This window comes from Callorhinchus milii, unplaced genomic scaffold, assembly GCF_018977255.1.
Source record: "Callorhinchus milii isolate IMCB2004 unplaced genomic scaffold, IMCB_Cmil_1.0 Scaffold12, whole genome shotgun sequence".
Classification (NCBI taxonomy): domain Eukaryota; kingdom Metazoa; phylum Chordata; class Chondrichthyes; order Chimaeriformes; family Callorhinchidae; genus Callorhinchus; species Callorhinchus milii.
This window is the reverse complement of record NW_024704753.1, coordinates 16,209,990-16,229,917: the sequence shown is the minus strand read 5'-3', so window position 1 is coordinate 16,229,917 and position 19,928 is coordinate 16,209,990. Positions and strand designations below refer to the sequence as shown.

The 19,928-nt window shown below is 49.6% G+C and overlaps 2 protein-coding genes across 2 annotated transcripts in view; both read right to left on the bottom strand.

Annotated features, from left to right (window-relative positions):
* The window catches only part of lamb2 (laminin, beta 2 (laminin S)), a 45,767-nt gene extending 44,439 nt beyond the window's left edge, over window positions 1-1,328 (bottom strand). Inside the window, exons 1-2 of the mRNA XM_007890390.2 lie at window positions 1,299-1,328; window positions 783-835 (exon numbers count right to left, since the gene is read on the bottom strand). Of these exons, the coding sequence (XP_007888581.1) occupies window positions 783-810 (28 nt within the window). The 5' untranslated portion in view covers window positions 811-835; window positions 1,299-1,328. The remainder of the gene's footprint in view (window positions 1-782; window positions 836-1,298) is intronic.
* A 2,630-nt stretch (window positions 1,329-3,958) lies between these two features.
* Window positions 3,959-19,928, bottom strand: part of lamb2l (laminin, beta 2-like) — a 54,612-nt gene continuing 38,642 nt past the window's right edge. Inside the window, 16 exon segments of the mRNA XM_007890388.2 lie at window positions 3,959-5,111; window positions 6,039-6,110; window positions 7,202-7,358; window positions 7,853-8,029; window positions 8,594-8,729; window positions 9,746-9,953; window positions 10,722-10,866; window positions 11,506-11,709; window positions 12,587-12,828; window positions 13,592-13,776; window positions 14,579-14,957; window positions 15,500-15,596; window positions 16,416-16,636; window positions 17,239-17,463; window positions 17,961-18,124; window positions 18,724-18,955. Coding sequence (XP_007888579.2) covers window positions 5,056-5,111; window positions 6,039-6,110; window positions 7,202-7,358; window positions 7,853-8,029; window positions 8,594-8,729; window positions 9,746-9,953; window positions 10,722-10,866; window positions 11,506-11,709; window positions 12,587-12,828; window positions 13,592-13,776; window positions 14,579-14,957; window positions 15,500-15,596; window positions 16,416-16,636; window positions 17,239-17,463; window positions 17,961-18,124; window positions 18,724-18,955 — 2,900 coding nt within the window. The 3' untranslated portion in view covers window positions 3,959-5,055.

Here is a 19,928-nt window from a genome sequence, read left to right as displayed (position 1 = left end):
TCGTCTCCTAGGGCTTTCAGATCAAGACTGTGCGATGCGAACCCAGCTCACCCAGGCTAAACCCAAGGAATTCATGGACAATGTATCTAGAATGACAATAATAATCTTTGCATTTGATACAGCACCTCATCACATCTTTGAGACATCTCAAAGCGCTTCACAGAATATGCTGTAAAGTGAATTGACTGTATATTTTCGCTATGGGCAAAACGCAGCAGCCGATTGTGCACAGTCGTGTCCCACAAACAGTCGTGGATTGAGTGACCAAATTATTATTTTTTATAATTTATATTTTCCCGAGGGATTATTGCCCCCGGAAAAGCCATCCGACAATCAATTGGAATTTCTTACAAGTTACTGTTTCCATCATTAAATCATTGAAACTCTTTCCCAAAATAGAAACCTCATCACACCGAGAAAAAAAAACAAGCAGAAATATCATTAAACTCTTGGAACTGTGGTGATGGGGAGTGGATGGGAGGGAGGGAGGGAGGGAGGGAGGGAAGAGTTCTCTCCCAGCTTAGATTATTTTGGGAAACTTTTTAGAAGCTATTTTGGGGTAAGCTGGAGCAATGTGCAAAATTTGATCTGCTTCCATTTTAGGAATGAATCCTGGATTTAAGTATGGAAACACTTCTCTGAGCTAATGCAATGGAAACTTTCCTTTTCGTGTGTGTGTGTGTGTGGGGTGGGGTGCGGAGGGGGGGGGGGGGGGAGTGGTAGAGGGAGAGAGACAGAGAAATGGTCATTCAAATTCCGAATAGTTTGACTTGTTAACTTACCGCAGAACAGGAACAGCAGAAGTTTCATGTTGTCGGATCTTCGAGAAGTTAACCTGCGAAGAGATGAATTATAAAGGAGTCGTGTTGATGGGGAGGGTCATGTTTCTGGACAGATGTCCGCAGACCAGATGTGATGACAACTTTTGGCCTCCCCAGAAAAAAAGTTTCGGCCCGAACTGACCCCAGGAATAGTTGGAAACCTGTCAACTTCTGTCCGCAAACTTCAACAAGATTGAAAAATGCCTTTAAAGGCACCTGTTAGATGCAGCGCTCTTTTTTTTCTCTCTCTCCTCTCCCTTTAGACAAAGATCAAATAACTGGAATCCCGCTTATCCCCCTCCCTCCCTCCCTCTCTCTCTCTCTCTTTCTCTCTCCGCTCCTCTTTTCTTCTGTAATCTCACAAGAAATAGACAAGTTTGTGCAACTTTTTAAAACTTTTTTTTAAAAAAAAAGCCCTTTCACAGTATTTACTTGGATAAAAGTTGCACAGAGTTTGTGAGAGCGTACGGCACTCACCATCAGCTCTCCAACCCAAAGAGAATTGGCTCTGATTCAGCTGTTTAGGTATTTAAAGCTGACTTTTTGTCACCAAGTAGCTCGGAAAACCCGAGGTGGTTAACAGCTGAAAGCCGGAGCCTGGTTTGGTCTCTTGCTTACTTTCTCCCATGTGAACATACACACAGCACACACACACACATGACATGCACGCACGCACACACACACAACGCATATACACAGCACACTCACAGCAAACACATACGCATACACACACGCACGCGGTGATGAGGACAGGAATCAAATTCTGTGCCCAGCGCAGGTGTTGGAAACCGATTTTCTTTTCAAAAGTCTGCGTTTCATCGATCTCAGAACCACTTCAGGTCGTTTTGCTTCAGTTGCCATGTGTCAGGCTGGCGCAGTGGTAGCTCTCTCGCCTCCGAGTCAGAACGCTGTAGGTTCAAGCCCCCACATTGGGGTTTGGAATCACATCGTCTACGGTGACTCTCCAATGCAGTGCTGGAGGGAGTGTTGCATTGTCGGAGGTGCCGTCCTTTGGATGAGACTTTAAACCGAGGTCCTATCTGCCTGTTCAGGTGGATGTTTAAGATCCCATTGAGCTATTCGAAAAGAGAAGGGAGTTTCCTAATCCTCCAAATAAAATTGATCATTCACTTCATGACTGTTCGCGGAAAATTGCTGTGTGCAAACTGGCTGTCACAAAATAGTATATGTGAAGCTCTTCCAGGCATCGCAATGACATGATAAGGTACTACATCAAAGTGCTGGCTGGAACTGGTGTGATGGGGTCCAGAAGGTTGGGTGGGACACCTCAGAATCTTCTCGTGACAAGTCGTCAAAGTGCAAGAGACACGGTGAGTGAGTGAGTGAGCATCAGTGCCACAAGCCATTCAATGAAGCCACCCGGGAAGATGACTCCAAGGCTCGTTCAGATCAAGCCCACTCTCACCGTCCAAAACTCTTGCTCCAAGTTCCCTGAAATCCATCCCAGGATTCCGCTTCTTTCCTGCATTATTGAAGGCTAGGAATTCCCACTCCTCCTGCTACAGACTTCAGTTAACCCATTATCACTGTGACGGGGAGAACCCCAAGGTATGTGTGCTGATCCAACTGCTGGGAGAAGATGAAAGCGTTTGGGGTCAGGGTTGGTGCACGGGAGAAACTTTATTCCCCGGGTCTTTTCTTATCGTAAGTGATGAGAAAAGTGAGTTGCGTTCCAGCAAATTCTAAGCCTCACTTCTGAAAGAGTCCAGATTTCACTTCAATCTCAGAGACGTTAAAGAACAAATTGCTGATACAGGGTGGGAAATCGCGTTGGAACCTTTGAGTGATCTCAGAAATAACGCTGCATAATATTCTCGCGGTGGTGCGTTCTCAATGCGCGTAGCACCAGGCTTTGCCCTGACTGTAATAGGAGCATCAACGACAACTCGCAATGAGCGCTTCAAAAAAAAACAATGATAATTTGGTCACTCAATCCACGACTGCTTGTGGGACGCCGCTGTGCGCAATTGGCTGCCAATTTCCTGTGAAGCGCTTTGAGGCGTCTCGAAGACGTGATAAGGCGCCGTATCAAATGCAAGGATCATTATTTTATTTTAGAGCCTGAGTTAAAGTTTAGAGCGTGAGACAAGGACAAGGCATAACAGTATTTTTATTCCACTGTTATAATAATAAATACAGCAGCAGATCATCAACATTTACTGCACCTGCAATTTATACAAAATGACTGAGACACAACTGGTCCTTAGCTTCGCAAAAGGGGGGAAAAATATATCTCAGAGAGTTTGATCTTGCGCCCCACCCTTTGTCAAATCAAAGGCATCTTTTTCTCAGACTTTAACAACATATATATATGAAAAGTTTAGCCCCGCCAATTACATTGCCACGCACAGCGCAAATCTTTGGCAGGTGCTAGTAAATATCACCTTGGGTTCCTGCCACATCTTAATGTTTTTTTAGATGCCTTCAAAATTATTGAGAACATTGCCTGGGCACCAAGCCTCAGTCAAAATAAAATGATTACATATTTGTATAAAAACTAAGCATTTACATATCTATAAATATATAAGTTCTCCGAGATGCTGCCCCTTGTCAAGGGCGCTATATAAATGCAAGGTTTTGTTGCAAAATGTGTATATATATATATATATATATGTTCAGTGTTCAAATCATATTTGGGGAAATTAAGTCCAGACTCGGAAGGAATTGGATACTTTTTCCATAAATAAGGAATAAGACATTTAAGAGTGGACAAGGAGTCTGGTTCTGCCTATACCAACACTTACAGGACATTACCCGCACTGGCAGGATTTCTGCTCCAGAAGTAGATGGTGTTGGAGAAGAGTTTCAGGTCACGTGCATCTGATTACCGTTCGATTGACTGGTCATGTCCAACCCGCCTTATTGAGCGCCTTAACCTTGTCTGTTTCTGGAACACCACCAACAGTAACTTTCACTTACACAGCGCCCTTCATGAGGGGTGGCGTCCCGGAGCGCTTGACAGTGGCGGAGTCTAACTCCAAGCTACGGGGAGAGGGAGTGGTGACCGTAAGCACCATCAAAAAGGAAGGTCTTTAGGTGGGATTTGAAGGGAGGGAGAGAGTTCCAGAGTTTCGGGGCGTAGTGGCCGAAACAGAAAACGAGTCAGAGACACTAGGTTATTTCAAAAATAATTTTATTTCCATTGAACGTGATGGAAAGGTTACAATTACGGCGGTATTCTGAAGTACAGAAGGTCACGTTAGTTTATTCTCACACAACCAAAATAGGTATAATAGTTTCCAAAAACCTGTTCAGGTTCTGCACGTTTTGACACGATAATATTTTTGCAGCACGTCCCACGATACCTCAGAACCCTCGTCAAAGTCTGACTGGGTTTGCCGTTACTGTGGACTAACAAGAAGCTATGGGGTGGCTACAAAGTCCCATTGACTGCGTGTGAATGGACGGATAAGGCAACTCTTTGCGGAGTTTAAGTCGAGCAGAGCATTAACGTGGAACCAGGCCTGGTCGGCCAACGCAAACTTATCAAAACAGTCTTTGTCAACCCCACTGATAGATGCTCGAGTTATACTATAATTAGTTAAAGGTAACCCATTTTATTTTTAACACATTACTTTCGTTCTTTGAGATTCACATTTGGTTCGAGTGAAAGGTTTAGTGGTACTTCACGGCCTATTTGATGGAGCGACGGGCCACGGGATTCCTCCCTCTCCAAATACGAGAAATGTACTTTTTTTGCTGCGTCACACAACATTCGAGCACAGCTGATACAGACTTCACAGCTGTCAAATGGAGGGACTTGTTGTTGAGTAGATGGGGCAGGTTGAGTGCGGAAGCGAGAGGTTAGACAATAACTCAGTGATTCCCTTCTTTCCCTCTCTGTCGTGAGCGCACTCTGACCCCCCCCCACCGGCTGATCTAATCGGTTGCTGTTATTCTGGACACGTTCGAGGATGGAGCAACACAAATATAGAAGCTTCCTCGCTCCCATGAGCTACGGAGGGGATTTTGCAGCAAAGTAAACCCACCCAGCCTCTGTTCCCATGCCACATCATTTTCCTGAGCAGCTTATTTGGGATTCAGGAATTTACAGTTGGCAGGGGATCACTTGTGGGAACGTCAGGGTAATAACGTCTGGATTCAAGCTCCATGACTTTCAGTCCAGCACCTGCTGGCATTTCCCATCGTAATTGCGGATCAGGACTTGTGATCATCATACATTAGACACCCACACCTCCACACCCCCATAACACTAACCAAAGAACCTCACTGAGGCAGTGTCTGACTCGGGATTGAGACTAGTTCCTTCTGTTTAAATATAGAAACAAGATCTTAATTACAGTTCCGCTCAGACACATGAGGAATGCACTTTACTTGCGACTTGTGCGGTCGAAACGAGGGGGTTTGATCGATCCCGGCTCTTAGGGAACACTGACACCCTGGTCCCTTTTGGGATGTGTAACCCTGCTCTGGTTAACTCTATGGAGTACGGTATCACACTGACAATAACAATAATAATCCTCACATTTGACACAGCGCCTTATCACGTATTCAAAATGTTTCAAAGCACTTCACAGAATAGACTGTCAAGTGAATTGACTGTATATTCTTGTGGGCGAAACGCGGAAGCCAATTGCGCACAGCAGCGTCCCACAAACAGCCGTGGATTGAGTGTCCTCTCTCTTGATTCTATATGCTTTTATATAGTGCCTTTCACGTCGGGTGGACGTCTCAAAGCGCACGACACTGCTAGCTGGGAACCTGCACTGGAGGTGGGAGATAATGTGGGGGAGGTGGGGGTTAAGATGACTGAAAGCCTGGTCAAGGAGGTAGGTCTTGAAAGAGGCCTTGAGCAAGAGGAGCGAGTCGGAGGGACTCCAGGAGGAGTTTCAAAGAGTCATTTTATTCAGGCCACTGTTTGGGGTGTGGGAAGTGAGAGTGGGGTGGGTGGGTGGAGTTGAATCGGAAAAATCTCTTACAACGGGACCTCAGTAACTTGTTTAAGAACGTGAAGCTCAAGCTTGACTCGAGGGCAGAAACGAACAGAACTGAAACACAAGGAGAGAGACTGTGATACACGGGCACAGAGAGAGAGAGACTGTACATGGACTGAAACACACAGACAAAGGGAAGGGGTCATGGGCTGCTCGAGTGGTCTCGTTGCCAGTTGTTAGTTGCAGGAGTTGTAAAACTGGGACCGTTCTCTGATGCTGTCCAGCAGCTCAATTACGTTACCTTGCAGATGTCGCAGCTGTTCGATCTTCTCGTTCATTTTCTTTTCGTTCCGTTCGAATTTCTTTTGCAAGGCTTCAACAAGAAACGAGCGATTAAATCAGCAATACGTCATTCCCACATTTAAAAAAAAAATCCCCATTTTACAACCCGACAAATGACCAAAGTCGTTGGGAAACGTTCCAATCCTGACTGAGATTATTTATCTTCTCACCCAGCGAATATCTTGGGCTGTTGACGTTGGCCACGGATCTAAGCCCCACAAAAAAAACAGCTTCCAACCCCAATGGTGGTCAGAATTCATAACAGTGGTCAGAAATCTTAGTTCCCCCTGACAGACAAGTTCACTCCCTGGTCTGCGCTGAGTTAGCAAATGCGCCTATCCAGAGAGGCGCTATGAAAATGCGAGTTGCTGTTAGCAGATCTCAATGGGATCCGCAAATAAATAGGGAAATAACTTCCCTCCAAAGGCTCAATCAGTGCATCCAGTCAACGAAGGAAAGAACTTTGGCATTTCTCAAACCAGACCAATATCTTGCATTTATGTAGCGCCTTTCAAAGCAGGGCAGCGTCCCAGAGCGCTTGATAATGGTGAAGTCTGACAACGAGCCAGGGGGAGAGGTGACCGTAAGCACTATCAAATAGGAAGGTCTTTATGCGGGATTTGGAGGGAGGGAAGGAGGGAGGGATTGAAGGAGAGAGTTCTAGAGTTTCGGAGTACAGTGGTTGAAGTCACAACCACCAATGGTGTAACGGAGGGCGTGAGGGACAAACAGGAGGCCGGAGCCAGCCGAGCAGAGGCAGTGGTTGGTGGAGTGAGGGTGTAGGGAAGGAGGTTGGATAGGGGAGGTGGGAGGTTATTGTAAAAATTACACGACTAGAGATCACAAGGTTGGTTAAGGAGGGAGAAGGCCCTTTGGTTCATCTGATCCCATCCTTCCAGACCGCAACCCCCCCACCGACCCCCCAACCATCCTTCCCCCTCTCCATCACAGCATCAAACCACTTTTTAAATGAGTCCACTGTCCTGGCCTCAACCACCTTTCAAAACAATCTGTTCTCTGTGGTCGATTACCCTCTGAGTAAAGAAAGCCTTCCTGGTAATTGCCACAAATCCTTGTACAACAAGATGCAACACTCTCTGCTGCTGATTAAACAGTACCTACCGGTCACTCGAACCAGGCTATTGGTGGCGATGTTTTTCAATCTTTCTGCCTCCTGTTTGATCTTTTCCACGCGATCTCTGGTCTGAAAGGTCCCGTTGTCCAGACTGTTTATTTTGTCCTTCAGCTTCTCGTACTGACTCTCCACTAGGCTCATGTCCTGTCACACAAACAGAATAATAATAATAATCCTTGCATTTGATATGGCGCCTTATCACATCTCCGAGACGTCTCAAAGCGCTTCACAGAATATACTGTAAAGCGAATTGACTGGACATTTTTGTGGGCGAACTGCGGCAGCCAATTGCGCACAGCAGCGTCCCCACAAACAGTCGTGGATTGAGTGACCAAATTATTTTTTTTATTTGTATTTTCTGGAGCGATTATTTCCCCCGGAAAAGCAATCCACCACTCGACTAACAACACGGTTCCTACTTACTGCTAGGCGTGGGGAAGAGAGCTCGAAGCGAAATGGGCTAAATTGGTTTAAAAATCGTAGACCATTAATTTGGATGAAGAAGAGCCTTCGAACCATCTGCTCTAATCCTTCCAGAACACCGACCCTCCCACAGCATCAAACAAGTCCACTTAAATGAGTCCAGTTCCCTGGCCTCAACCACCCTTCTCCAAAGCAACTTGTTCCAGTTCCGTTACCTTCTGCAGCTTCTCTGCCTTTCTCTTGGCAGCTTTAGCTCTCCCTTCACTATCATTTGCCATCTTCCTGTTCTGGTTGGTTTTATTTTTCAGGGCATCCACTTGCGAGGAGAGGTCAGTGAGCTGTGCCATGGCACTCTCCTGCTTGTCGTCAATGCCACCCAGAAGCTTATCCACCTGGAAACAACACAGACATTGGAAACATCTCAGCATTTTCATCCCGTGCCTGCTGAAGGGAAACTAATCCTCGTTAATGGCCCATTCACTTGGCCCATTCATAGTAATGACATGTCTTCCGAAGGACGGGATCTCCTTTGAGCCCACAGCCTTCTGACTTAGGGGCAAGAGTGCTACCAACTGAGCCGGGTCGACAAACCTATCTAGAGAGTGTCCAGAGACGCTGGTGTGTGGGGATCATCACTTTGCCAGTGGTAGTGAAAATGCTCTAGGAATTTTCAGGTGTAGATAATAACAATAAGCATTATCACGTCTTCGAGACATTGCAAAGCGCTTCACAGGATATACTGTAGAGCGGAGTGACTGTGCGTTTTGTGTGTAAAACGCAGCAGCGAATTGCACACAGATATCGCTCTCTTTCTCAGAGTCGTTGCTGTAGGAAGTGCGGTAGGTTTAGCGATCTGCTTCCTGAGAGGCATCCTATGGTCATCTCCCTTCCCCACCCCCCCTCTCTGCAAGACCCTGTAATAACAAGTGAGGGATGAAAGAGGAGGGGGTTCGTACCTTGCTGATGGATTCACTCGCTGTTGAGTTCTTGGCCTTTTCCAATGCTTTCTCAGCCAAATCCAGTTTGAACCTGGCAGCATTTATAGTATCCTGTATCTCATCTACAATGCCTTTTACGTCCAAGGCTGCGCTCCTACAATAACACGTAATTCAGTCAGAAAAAAACAAAACTGGTCTCATCTTTATTATTTTATCTGTAAAGGTTCTGGCTTAGGGACTTCCCATCTGGGCTGAGTTAGTTGGTGTCAGCCAGGGATTACAGTAAATTGGCCTTGAGAGAGATCGAGGTAAATCAGCCAGACCTTCTGCTCCTCATCACTGTCCATAAGGTGTGGAAGTCAAGGCTATACAGTGCCAGACATTCTCATCACACACATTGTGGTCAAATAAATAACATCCTTGCATTTGACATAGCGCCTTATCACGTCTTCGAAGACGTCTCAAAGCTCTTCATGGAATATACTGGAAAATGAATTTGACTGTATATTTTCTGGGCGAAACGCAGCAGCCAATTGGACACAGCAGTGCCCCACAAACAGTTGTGGATGAGTGTCCAAATTATTATTTGTTTTGAGGGGATTATTATTGACACAAAGGCTACATGTGCCCTCGCACATCAGTCAATCGGGCAAAGTACCAGAGGCTGCTGAGGGCTGTGAATCCAGGCTTCACTGGGGAGCAGTTTCTCTTCAATAAATATAGTACAATTCATTACAAAATGACATTTATATTGTGCCTTTTACGTTGAGAGGACATCACAAGGCGCTGGGCAGTCAGGGCTTTGGACTCGAGCTGAAAGTGGGGGGAAGGCAGCCGAAGGCACGGTTGACGAAGACGTTCTTGAGCCTTGTCTTGGAGGAGGCGAGGGAGGGAGCGGGACAAACGGCATGTGGGAAGGAGCTCCAAGGGGTGGGGGGAGGCGGAGTGGCTTGAAAACCCGACCGCCGATGGTGGGGCTGGGCCGGGCTGGGGAGTAAACCGGCTTCCGAATCAGAGTGAACTCAAGAATTCTCGTAACTCTGCGAGAGCTGAGATTGTACGATAGAACGATCTTAAAAGCAGGCGAGGAAGACTAGGTGAAATCTCAGGCCTCCTACGTCAAAGGTGGTGTGGGGAAATGGCGTCTAAGCCCGTCACTCAGACACTGACCGGACTTCCTCCGCCTTCTTAAGGAGAACTTGTGCTTCCTGCAGGCCTTTGGACGTTTCGTTGAGAACTCTATCGGCTTCGGTGATGCTCTCGATGGCGTCTCTGATGTCCTGCACGATCTTATTGATGTCCTCGGAGCTGATGGGGAAGGAGATGTTCAGCACCTTGTTGGCCACCAGTTCGATGCTTTCTGGGTCGGCTCCTTCCTCTGCACACACGCACACACATGAAACACGCACACACAGGAGAAGAGATGGGAATGAATTACTTCAATGGGGCAACGAGCAGCAACACAGACTGCCCAAGAAACCTCTCCGTGAGGAGTTCAGATCCCAGCCGAAAGATCCACAACACAAATGGCTCACAATTCAGCAGAAAACATGAACCAAATTGGTTATTCCACTCAGAACATTGGTCGCAAGAGCTTGGACCGAGAAACGGGAATGAGCGTGTGGTGAGTGCGCAGTGTGGTGTAGTTTGGAGATTGGAGTCAAGATGGGACGTCATTGATAATAGTAATAATAATAATCCTTGCATTCGATATAGGGCTGAACCACATCATTGAGTCATCCCAAAGCGCTTCACTGGATATATTGTAAAGTGAATTGACGGGATATTTTGTGGGCGAAACACAGCAGCCAATTGCGCACAGCAGCGTCCCCACAAACAGCTGTGGAGTGAGCGACCAAATGGCCAGGACGCCGGGAGAAACTCCCTTCTCTTTTCGAGTAGGGCCATGGAATCCTTAACGTTCGCATGTGGTTTAACATCTCATCCGAAAGAGTGGGGGTGAGGGCGGGGTGGGGGGGGGAGAAGAGAGAGAGAGAGGAGAGCAATTAACAACTGGGTGGGGAAGGGGCTTCAGATTTGGTGCAATTTTATTCCAACTCGGTTACAACAACAACAAGTTGCATTTACACAGGGCCCTCCGTGCAGAGTAGAGTCCCGGAGCGCTTAACGTTACAGCGAGACTCACCATTGAGGAAGTCTTTCACGGTTTTGATGAATCGTCGCAGATCTTCCACGGAGTTGTTCAATGTGTCCTTGGCTTCATTAGCTTTCTTCAGCATCTCCGCGGCCTGCAATTTCGCCTGCTCCGCCTTTCCTTGGACTTCCTGGATCTGGGAACAGCGCGACTGTGAGTTTCTTGCAGAGCCTCAAACCCGCATCGGAACGAGCGCAACCTGGAGAATGACACCGATCCTGTCTCGATTTCTCTTCCCAGGTGAGGCAGCTCGTCCCTCCACTCTTCCTCGCCACGTCTCCTAAAATGCCGGCGTGGCTCTCTGTCTACTTCGTAGAGAAACACGACAGGCAATTTGCACGGGGAAATGTCCCACAAACAGCCGTGAAGTGAGTGACCAATTTTATCTGGAGTGAGGTGGGGGTGGGATGTTGGCCAAGATGAAGGGAGAAATTCCCTTCTCTCTTCACATACTGCCACCGGCTCTTTAACATCCAACTGATGGGGTAAAGAGGATATAAACAACAACCTTACAGTTGTATAGCGCCTTTCACATCAGGAAGACATCCTAAGGTGCTGGAAACGGCCTCAGTTTAACATCTCATCTGAAGGACGACATCTCTGACATTCCCCCCTCACCCCCCAACACCACACTGGGAGTCCTTAATCGCTCCTTAAATGCCTCCAGAGGCAAAGTTCCCATCCTGTGCCTCCTCCAGTGGGAACGTCCCCATTCCCCACGTCTCCAACCTACACAGCAAGTCTCCAACCTCCGCCCCTCGGAGGTGTCACATACCTTCCGGGAGATGTCGCTCAGCTGCTCATTGCTGTCCGTCAGGGCATCGCTGACGTTCTCCGCTTTCTTCAACGCCCCCGAGGACAGGGTAAGGGCCCCCCCGCAGCCGTCCCCCCCGCACTTGCGGTTCCCGAAATCGTCTCGGCACCCGGCACCTCCGCAGCGATCCTGGATGCACGTCAGGCTGCCCGAGGAGCCACAGACCTGAATCACCACAGAGAGTCACGTCGACAGCCACAACCACCACCGTTTACACAGCGCCCTTCGTGCCGGAGCACTCGACAGTGGTGGAGTCTGACACCGAGCCGGGGGGGAAAAGGGACGGAGTGGGGGAGGAGGAGGTGGCCGTTAGCACGATCAAATAGGGAGGTCGTTAGGCGGGATTTGAAGGTAGGGAGGTGGGGGGGCGGGGAGGGGGGCAAGGCGGCAGAATTTCGAGGCTTAGTGGCTGAAGGCACGGCCACCGATGGTGGAGCGGAGGGCGCGAGGGGACAATTACAAGGCTGGTGTACGATAGCAACTGCGCTGGGTTTGTTATCACACACTGACCACCCACTGTTTCGCCCACTAAATACACAGTCACTCCAATTTACGGTATATTCTGGGAAGCCCTTTGAGACGTCTGAATGACGTTACAAGGCTCTATATCAAGGATTATTATTATTATTATTACTATCCACGCTTTGTTTGAACATTACACTAGCGCTGCCTAGTGGCTAGACATAACACTTCATCACAATAGTCACCGCCTGTACCAAATCTGAGCAGAGCAACTCGCGTCTTGTGGCTCCATCTAACGAAGCCATTCACCCGAATCTCACAGAAACAGAAGTAATTCGGTGTAACAATAGTAATTATGACAATAATCCTTGCACTCGACACAGCGCCCGCCTTATCGCGTCTTCGAGACGTCTCAAAGCGCTTCGCGGGATGCACCGTAAAGTGTAAAGTGACTGTGTTGCTGCGGGTGAAAGTATCAGTGACAGTGGGCGCTGCGGACGTACAACACGCACTCTACAAAATCACCCACAGGGCTGAGCGCTGAGCTGCGGCGCTGTGCGGCGTGTGAGACCCCTCTAACCTTTCGGCTGATGGGGTCAATGGTCAGGCTCATCACGTTCGACTCCAGCTCCTTCAGCTGCTTCTTCTGAACGGCCCCCGTCTTCCTCAGCGCGTTCTCTCGCTCCAGCAGCAGCGCGCCCACCCTCTCCCGCGTCCTCTCCGATTGCTTGACCGGCCCCCGCGGCCCGCTCACCGTCGCGTTGGCCCGTCGCTCCTGGTCGCGGGACGTCTCGTAGTACTTGCGGATCAGATCGTAGAACTCTGCCAAACGGGGGGGATTCACAAAACTGTAGCCCGCCATTGATATCGCTGTCTCACAAGCTTCCCCGCTGCTTGTCCAGCTAGGACCACCTTAATTAACCGTTAAGGCTTTGGCTTGGAGGACTATATACTTATATAAAACATACATTAAAAAAAGAGAGAGAGAGAGAGCAGGAGTGACCTCACGTTTGGCTGCTAAAACCGAACAACTTGTAGATCGTTATGAGGAAGCGTAGCCTACAAATCAACAGTCACTACACTTTACAGCAAAATCCTGTGAAGTGCTTCGGGATGTTTCCAACCACGTGAATCAGTCGAAATATCACACAAACGGAAAGCTTTGTTACTGAGACTGAAATATCAAAGGCAAGGTTTATCAGGCGGACTGAGGAAGGAGGGAAAAGGGGTTTCTCAGTCTTAAGCGCTCGGGAAAGAAAGAGGATAGACGTGGAGATGAGTTTGACTGCAAAGAGACGAATCCAGTGAAGGGAATAATCCTAATAAAAATACAGCACCTTAACACCTCATTGAGAAGTCTCAAGCGCTTCACGGGACATACTGTAAAGTGTATGGACTGTGTATTTCGTCGGCGAAACGAGAAGAATGAACGAATGTCAAAGGAGGACAGGCACAGCGGCAATCACAGCGATACTCCACGCTGTCATACGCATCGACAATGATTTGTGCGCTCGCTTGTGTTTTCATTTGTTCGAAAACTCGCACCCGTTCCCCCCCCCCACCCCCCCAACAGCAGGAGCCGTACCTTTAAAATTGGAGCTTATAAGTGCCTCCAGTTCCTTCTCCTTCGCAGTGGTGGATTGATTCAAAGCCCTGGCTTTCTCCTCCAGCTGTGCCAGGTCCCGTCGGCTTTGATTATCCCTGGCCTCCGTCACGGAAACTCCTTCGTCCAATCTGTCCACCCTGTTTGACAAGTGTTCCATCTCCTGTCTGGCACACGAGTTGTTCAGCGTCAACATAAGCACACATGACAAGTCAGCACACTACACTACAGAAGCCCCGTTGCGATACACGTGCGTTCATTACAGGTTCAACGCTCGTAACGTTGGTGGGACTCCTGCGTAGATTCCTATGGATGTAGTAAAAAGAAACTGGATAGGTTTCTGCTTTCCTCTCTGGAGGTGAGATGTTTGAGCGGTGGACTTGATGGGGGCGTTTAAAGTTATATTTTAAGGTAAATATCACTGCACGCTTACACGAGGTCTGACAGGGAGTTTAGGAGGAACTTCACGCAGAGGGTGGCCAGAAAGCGGGACTTGCTTCCAGGCGCTGTGGTTGCCGTAAAAAAAAAAAAAAGCATCGATGGATTTAAGAGGAATCTTGATACCTTCTCATCTCCCGAACACTTGTTGGGAAGGAAATGTCAGAGAGACGATAAGCAGGGATCTTTCAAAAATCTGCTAGCCTCTGCTCGTGCAGTTTTTCTATTATATATGAATACAGCAGCTAGGACAACATTATTTAAATTATCAAAGCGGTTCCATGGAGCATGTAAAGGCACTGGCTTAATGCGATGGGGTTGGGTGGGGTGGGGGAAGAGTGAATACTGTTCCTGCGGACTATAGTTAGCAGCTAACCGCCTGAGGGGGAATGGAATGAGTTAAACCAGGTCACAATGTGGTGAACCATAGCTTCAGAGCTGGAATCCTGTCACTCTGCAGTTCAAATTCAGCCAAGAGGGTCGTTGACGGGGATTGTGGCCCAGGGCGATGGTGAGTGAGCAAGGTCCTACCTCACTCTGTTGATTAGACGTCGCATTTGTTTGAACAGCTCCTCGGCATTAAAGGCGTCTTTGCCGATCAGCCTCTGGACCTCCTCGAGTTTCTCCTCCAGCTCTTGCAGCTGCTTCTCGTTCAGCCCTCCTGTGCCCCCGCTGTCCAGGATCCTCTTGACTTGCTCCTCGAGGTTCTGCAGCCTCGTCCCAAGCTTCTGGACCTCCGGGTCCCACAGGTCGAAGCAGGGGTGGCAGCGTGCGCACATGGGGAACCGTCCTCGGTAGCCGCGGTCGCACTGGTCACAGCGCGGCCCGGTGAAGCCGGGCTTGCAGGAGCAGCGGCCGGTGGTCTGGTGGCATTGCTGGGATTCCGAGCCGTCCGGATCACAGTCGCAGGCTGCACGAGATGGGTCAGCACAGTCAAGCTTAGCTCGTATACTCCTCCCCCTCTCTCTCTCTCTCCCCCAACCCCTCACGACCAGAGCCTTGGGACGTCCTCCTAACGCGAAAGGCGCTATACAATTGCGATTTGTCGCTGGTTGATGTTGTCACCTCCTCCCTACTCCGGCTCAGCATCAGGCTCCGCCACCGTTAAGCCCTCTGAGACACTGCCCCACCCCACTCTAGAACTGGGAAGGTGCGGAGATCCGAGCCTAGACTTTGGCACCTGTCTTCCAGGAGAGGAGACTGGGATAATGGCCGCATCTTGCCAGACAGGCAAAGCGAGCAAAAGACCCAAATTCCACCCAGTCTTAGCCTGGAAGATGATTTTCGCTTAGGATTTAATCTCGTGCAGAGCTGCGGAAAAGTCTTCCAGTCAATTCAATTCTCCCGCTCTCACTGGTCACCCTGTGCTGGAATCCTGACTGTTTGCTCCCTGTCTAGTCTAGAAACTCTGGGACTGATTGTAGACAGGTTCCGTTGTCGGGAATCGCTTACCTTTGCATTCCAGCTCCGGATTTCCCCAGTAAAACTCTCTACATTCAGAACATCTCTGCCCTCCAAACCCTGAGCGGCATTCACATTGTCCGGAAAACTGAAAGGAAGACAGAGGACAGCGATATCAGCCACATTATCAATCGTATCTCAAGCAGCTTTATTCTGTATCCGATCTACCTATCTCTGGAATTCTCCACGTATAGGTCGGATGCAGGGAATTCTCAGTTGGGTTTGGATACTCTTAAGCACGGCGATGGGTTTCCTCGTGTGTCAGACAACCGGCTGACCAAAAAAAAAAAAAAAAAAACGATGGGGGAGAGCTGGATGTGACAGTATCGAGGGGGCTTTGCATCTTTGCATCATGTCGGGACTTCAAATTCATAGCCTGAAGCAAATCTCCAGCACATTGTTGGGGGGGAGCAATGCCTTGTCAGAGGTGCCATCCTTCAGACGAGACATTGGCATGAGATGTTGCTGTGCACAAATTGGCTGCTGGGTTCGCCCACAAATGCACTACACATTTAGTAAGTCCTACAAAGCTTTGAGACATCCTCCTGACGTGAAAGGCGCTGTGTTAAAACGTAAGTATTATCATAGAATCGTACAACACAGAACGAGACCATTCGGCCCATCGCGTCTGCGCCAGCTCTTTGACCTCATCAGTCCCTCTGCCCCACTCTTTCCCCATACCCTTGCAAATTTTTCCTCTTTTAATTACCTATTAATATTATCATTATTTTAGGGCTGTAGCTGACACAATGGTGGACGAGACAGTGTAACTAACACCTGATCTGGGAGAACTTGCTCCCAAAGTTGAGACGCGTTCCATTTCATTCCCTGAGAAACCAAGGTCCTCGAGCGACCGAGATATTGGGATAATGCCTGTGAAACAACGAGGGTCGAGGAGGGTCCTTACCATGTTGCATAACTGCCCGTAGGAATGTTGGGGATCGCAGGCACAGGGCTCACAGCCTCCGCTCTGCCCGAAGTTCCAGTAACGGGGAGCGCACCGATCACAGTTCTTGCCCGTGACTTTCTCTCTGCAGGTACAGTCTCCCGTCACTCTCTCGCATCTGCAGGTGTTGCCCAGATCATCGCACTGGTCGCTCACCGTCCCCTGGATGTTACACGTGCAGCCTGAAATCACAACCACGGGAGAGAGAAACAGTTCACTTCTTGTGGGACTCCACGTTTACTTTACTTTCCTTTCCGCTCGAGCCCGTGATTTTAGAAGGCGCTGACTAGTGCTGGGCTTCGAATCCATTCATCTCATCTCCCAACCCCTCCTCCAAGTGACCGTCCCTCAGGGGTGAGCTCTAATGCAGTGACATCTCATGTCTAGTGCAGCTCACGCAGACACACTCGCGTCTAGTACAGCTCACGCAGACACACTCGCGTCTAGTACAGCTCACGCAGACACACTCACGTCTAGTACAGCTCACGCAGACACACTCACGTCTAGTACAGCTCACGCAGACACTCACGTCTAGTGCAGCTCACACAGACACACTCACGTCTAGTACAGCTCACGCAGACACACTCACGTCTAGTACAGCTCACGCAGACACACTCACGTTTAGTACAGCTCACGCAGACACACTCACGTCTAATACAGCTCACGCAGACATACTCACGTCTAGTACAGCTCACGCAGACACACTCGCGTCTAGTACAGCTCACGCAGACACACTCGCGTCTCGTGCAGCCCAGACAGTCACCCTGATGACAGACACACTCACGTCTGCAGTCCTGTTGCAGGGCGTTCCCGTAATAGCCTTGCCGGCACTCCCCGCAGTGGTGTCCGTGGGTGTTGTGGAGACACTTCAGGCAATCACCAGAGCGAGGGTCACAGGAGTCGGGGTCGCTCACGTCAATGTTGTTATTGCACTGGCAGCGACGGCAGCTTCCGCCTGGCACCTCCGGGGCCCCATGGTACCCAGGGGCGCACTGGTCACAGCGAGTGCCTGCGATCAGCAAGACAACAGCTTTCAGGGGGACAAACACACTCTCTGCAGCGATCGACCTCTCAAGCCTGGATGGCCGGGATGGTGTGAATTATGCAATAAACACCGTGCAGTGACAAATAACAATATTAATAATCCTCGCAGTTGATCTGGCGCCCCATCACATGGCCCACAGAATACACTGCAGTGACTGAACATTTTGTGGGCAAAACGCGGCAGCCAATTACGCACAGCAGTGTCCCGCAAACAGTGGTGGGATTATTACCCCAGGAAAGCGATCTGCCAATCGACGAACAACCAGGTTCCTTACTTATTATTAGCGATGTGTAGAGCGAGGAAACTTACCTAAGGTTTCGCCCACCACCCCACCACCCCCCACCCCCTTCCAACACCCACAGGCAATCGAACCCAGGCTCTCATTTGCGAGGCACTATACGAGCGGAGTACAGAAATAACTCGTACAAAAACAGTCACTAATGTAACACAGTGCCCCTCACCTGTGTAGCCATATTTGCAGTTACACACGATGCGGTTGCTGTCGAGGTCAGCGTGACACGAGATCCCGTGGTGATGCCCGCTGCCCGGAAAGCCAGGGCAGGGGCACGGGCGACACTGCTTCCCGGACCCCAGCACTGGATTCCCGTAGTATCCGTCCGAACAGCTGCGGGAGGACGGGGAAAAGGTGCGTCAACAGAAACGGGAGAGAAATCTCACAAAATCAACGCTCCATCCTCCCCTGGTAAGCGTTTTTACGGGCCATCGTTCGCTCTGACACCCGACCCTGTGTGAGGAGCGCTTGGTAAATGCAAGTTGTTGTTGTTGTTACCCTGTTATAACGGGGTATCGAGCAAAGGCACCTCTCTTGACAAATGCAGCGATCCCTATATTGGATTCTATTGGAGCGTCACCTTAGACATTGGGGTCCAAGTCCCAATGTGGGGGCTTGAACCCACAACCCTTCTGACTCGGAAGCAAGAGTGGCCACCCACTGATCCGGGCTGACCCACGGCAGTACTGGTTGAGACGTGGACTGGAAGAGGTCCCTCCAACGGGGAGAGCAAGAGAGAGAGAGAGAGAGAACATACCATTCCAACAATCTACTGGGATTTCCAGGTGTAGGTGGGATGCGTTAGAATATTCTCAGTTGGGTTTGGAGGCTCTTAATCAACGGGGATGGGTTTCCGAGAGTGTCAGATCGCCCCCCCCCCCCCCCAGGCTGGGCAAAAAAAAAAGAGACACGCTGCCAAGCGGATGACTAACCGATCACAGTTGTGTCCGGCTGTATTCTCCCTGCAGTTGAGACAGGCTCCAGTGCTGTGGTGGCAATCCTCGGAGTGCCCGTTACAATGGCACGGTTGGCAGTTGGGGAAGTTCCACTGGCCAGGGAAGCAGCGGTCACACTGCCGGCCGTTTGCCCCGTGTCGGCACAGGCACTGCCCGGTCACCGGGTCGCACACGTTGCTGAGAGAGCCTTCGGGGCTGCAGTCACACTCTGCGAAGAGGAACACGAGAATGTTCATTGAATCCACGCGTACAATGGGTAACAGTGGGCACCGGCCTGCAACAGCCCCCCCCACCCCACCCCTCCCACGGCCTGCTCCACTATCGCCGGTCGTGCCTTCGGCCTCTCTGCCCCCACTCTTTGGAACTCCATCCCGCAGTCCCTTCGCCTCGCTCCCTCCCTTGCCTCCTTTAAGGACCATCTCAAGACCCTCCTCTCTGACCACGTCTTCAGTCACCCTTCTACCCCTACCCTCTCTGCCCTCCATGCCTCCTGATACCAACCCCCACCTCCTCCGCTCAGGTCCAAATCTACTCACTGTCCAGCACCTTGGGACGTCCTCCTGACGTGAAAGGCGCTATACCAATGTAATTTGTTTAGGTGTTCTTTTAATAATCCTTGCATTTGATGCAGAGTCCTACCGGGTCGTCAGACGTCTCAAAGCGCTTCACAGGATTTTACTGTGAGGTGCAGTGACTGGGTATTTTGTGGCACATCCCAAGCGCCTCAATCTTTAAAGACTGAGGATTGATAGAAAGCAACGAAAGGGAAATAGGTAAATCAAGCGAAGAAACATAGACATGTGCAGGGCAGAGGGAGGACATTCAGCCCATCAAGCCTGGACCGGACCAAGGTGTGCATTCAATCCCACCGCCCTGCCCTATCCCCAGAACCCTTCAACCCTCTTTTATACACTTGTCTAATTCCCTCTTGAAGCCTCTGGACTCTGCCTCACCCGGAAGAGTTAGATTTGACCAGCATTCTACCGTTAAGTGTAGTGACTGTGTATTAACACATAAAACAGTCACTACGCTTAACTGTATGTTCTGTGAAGCGCTTTGAGACGTCTCGAAGACCGTGATAAGGCGCTATATGAAAATTCAAGGAATATAACAGTACCTTCCTCATAGTCATACTCCCCCCCCACCCCTCAGTCACACCTGATGTGACACCCCATGCTGTG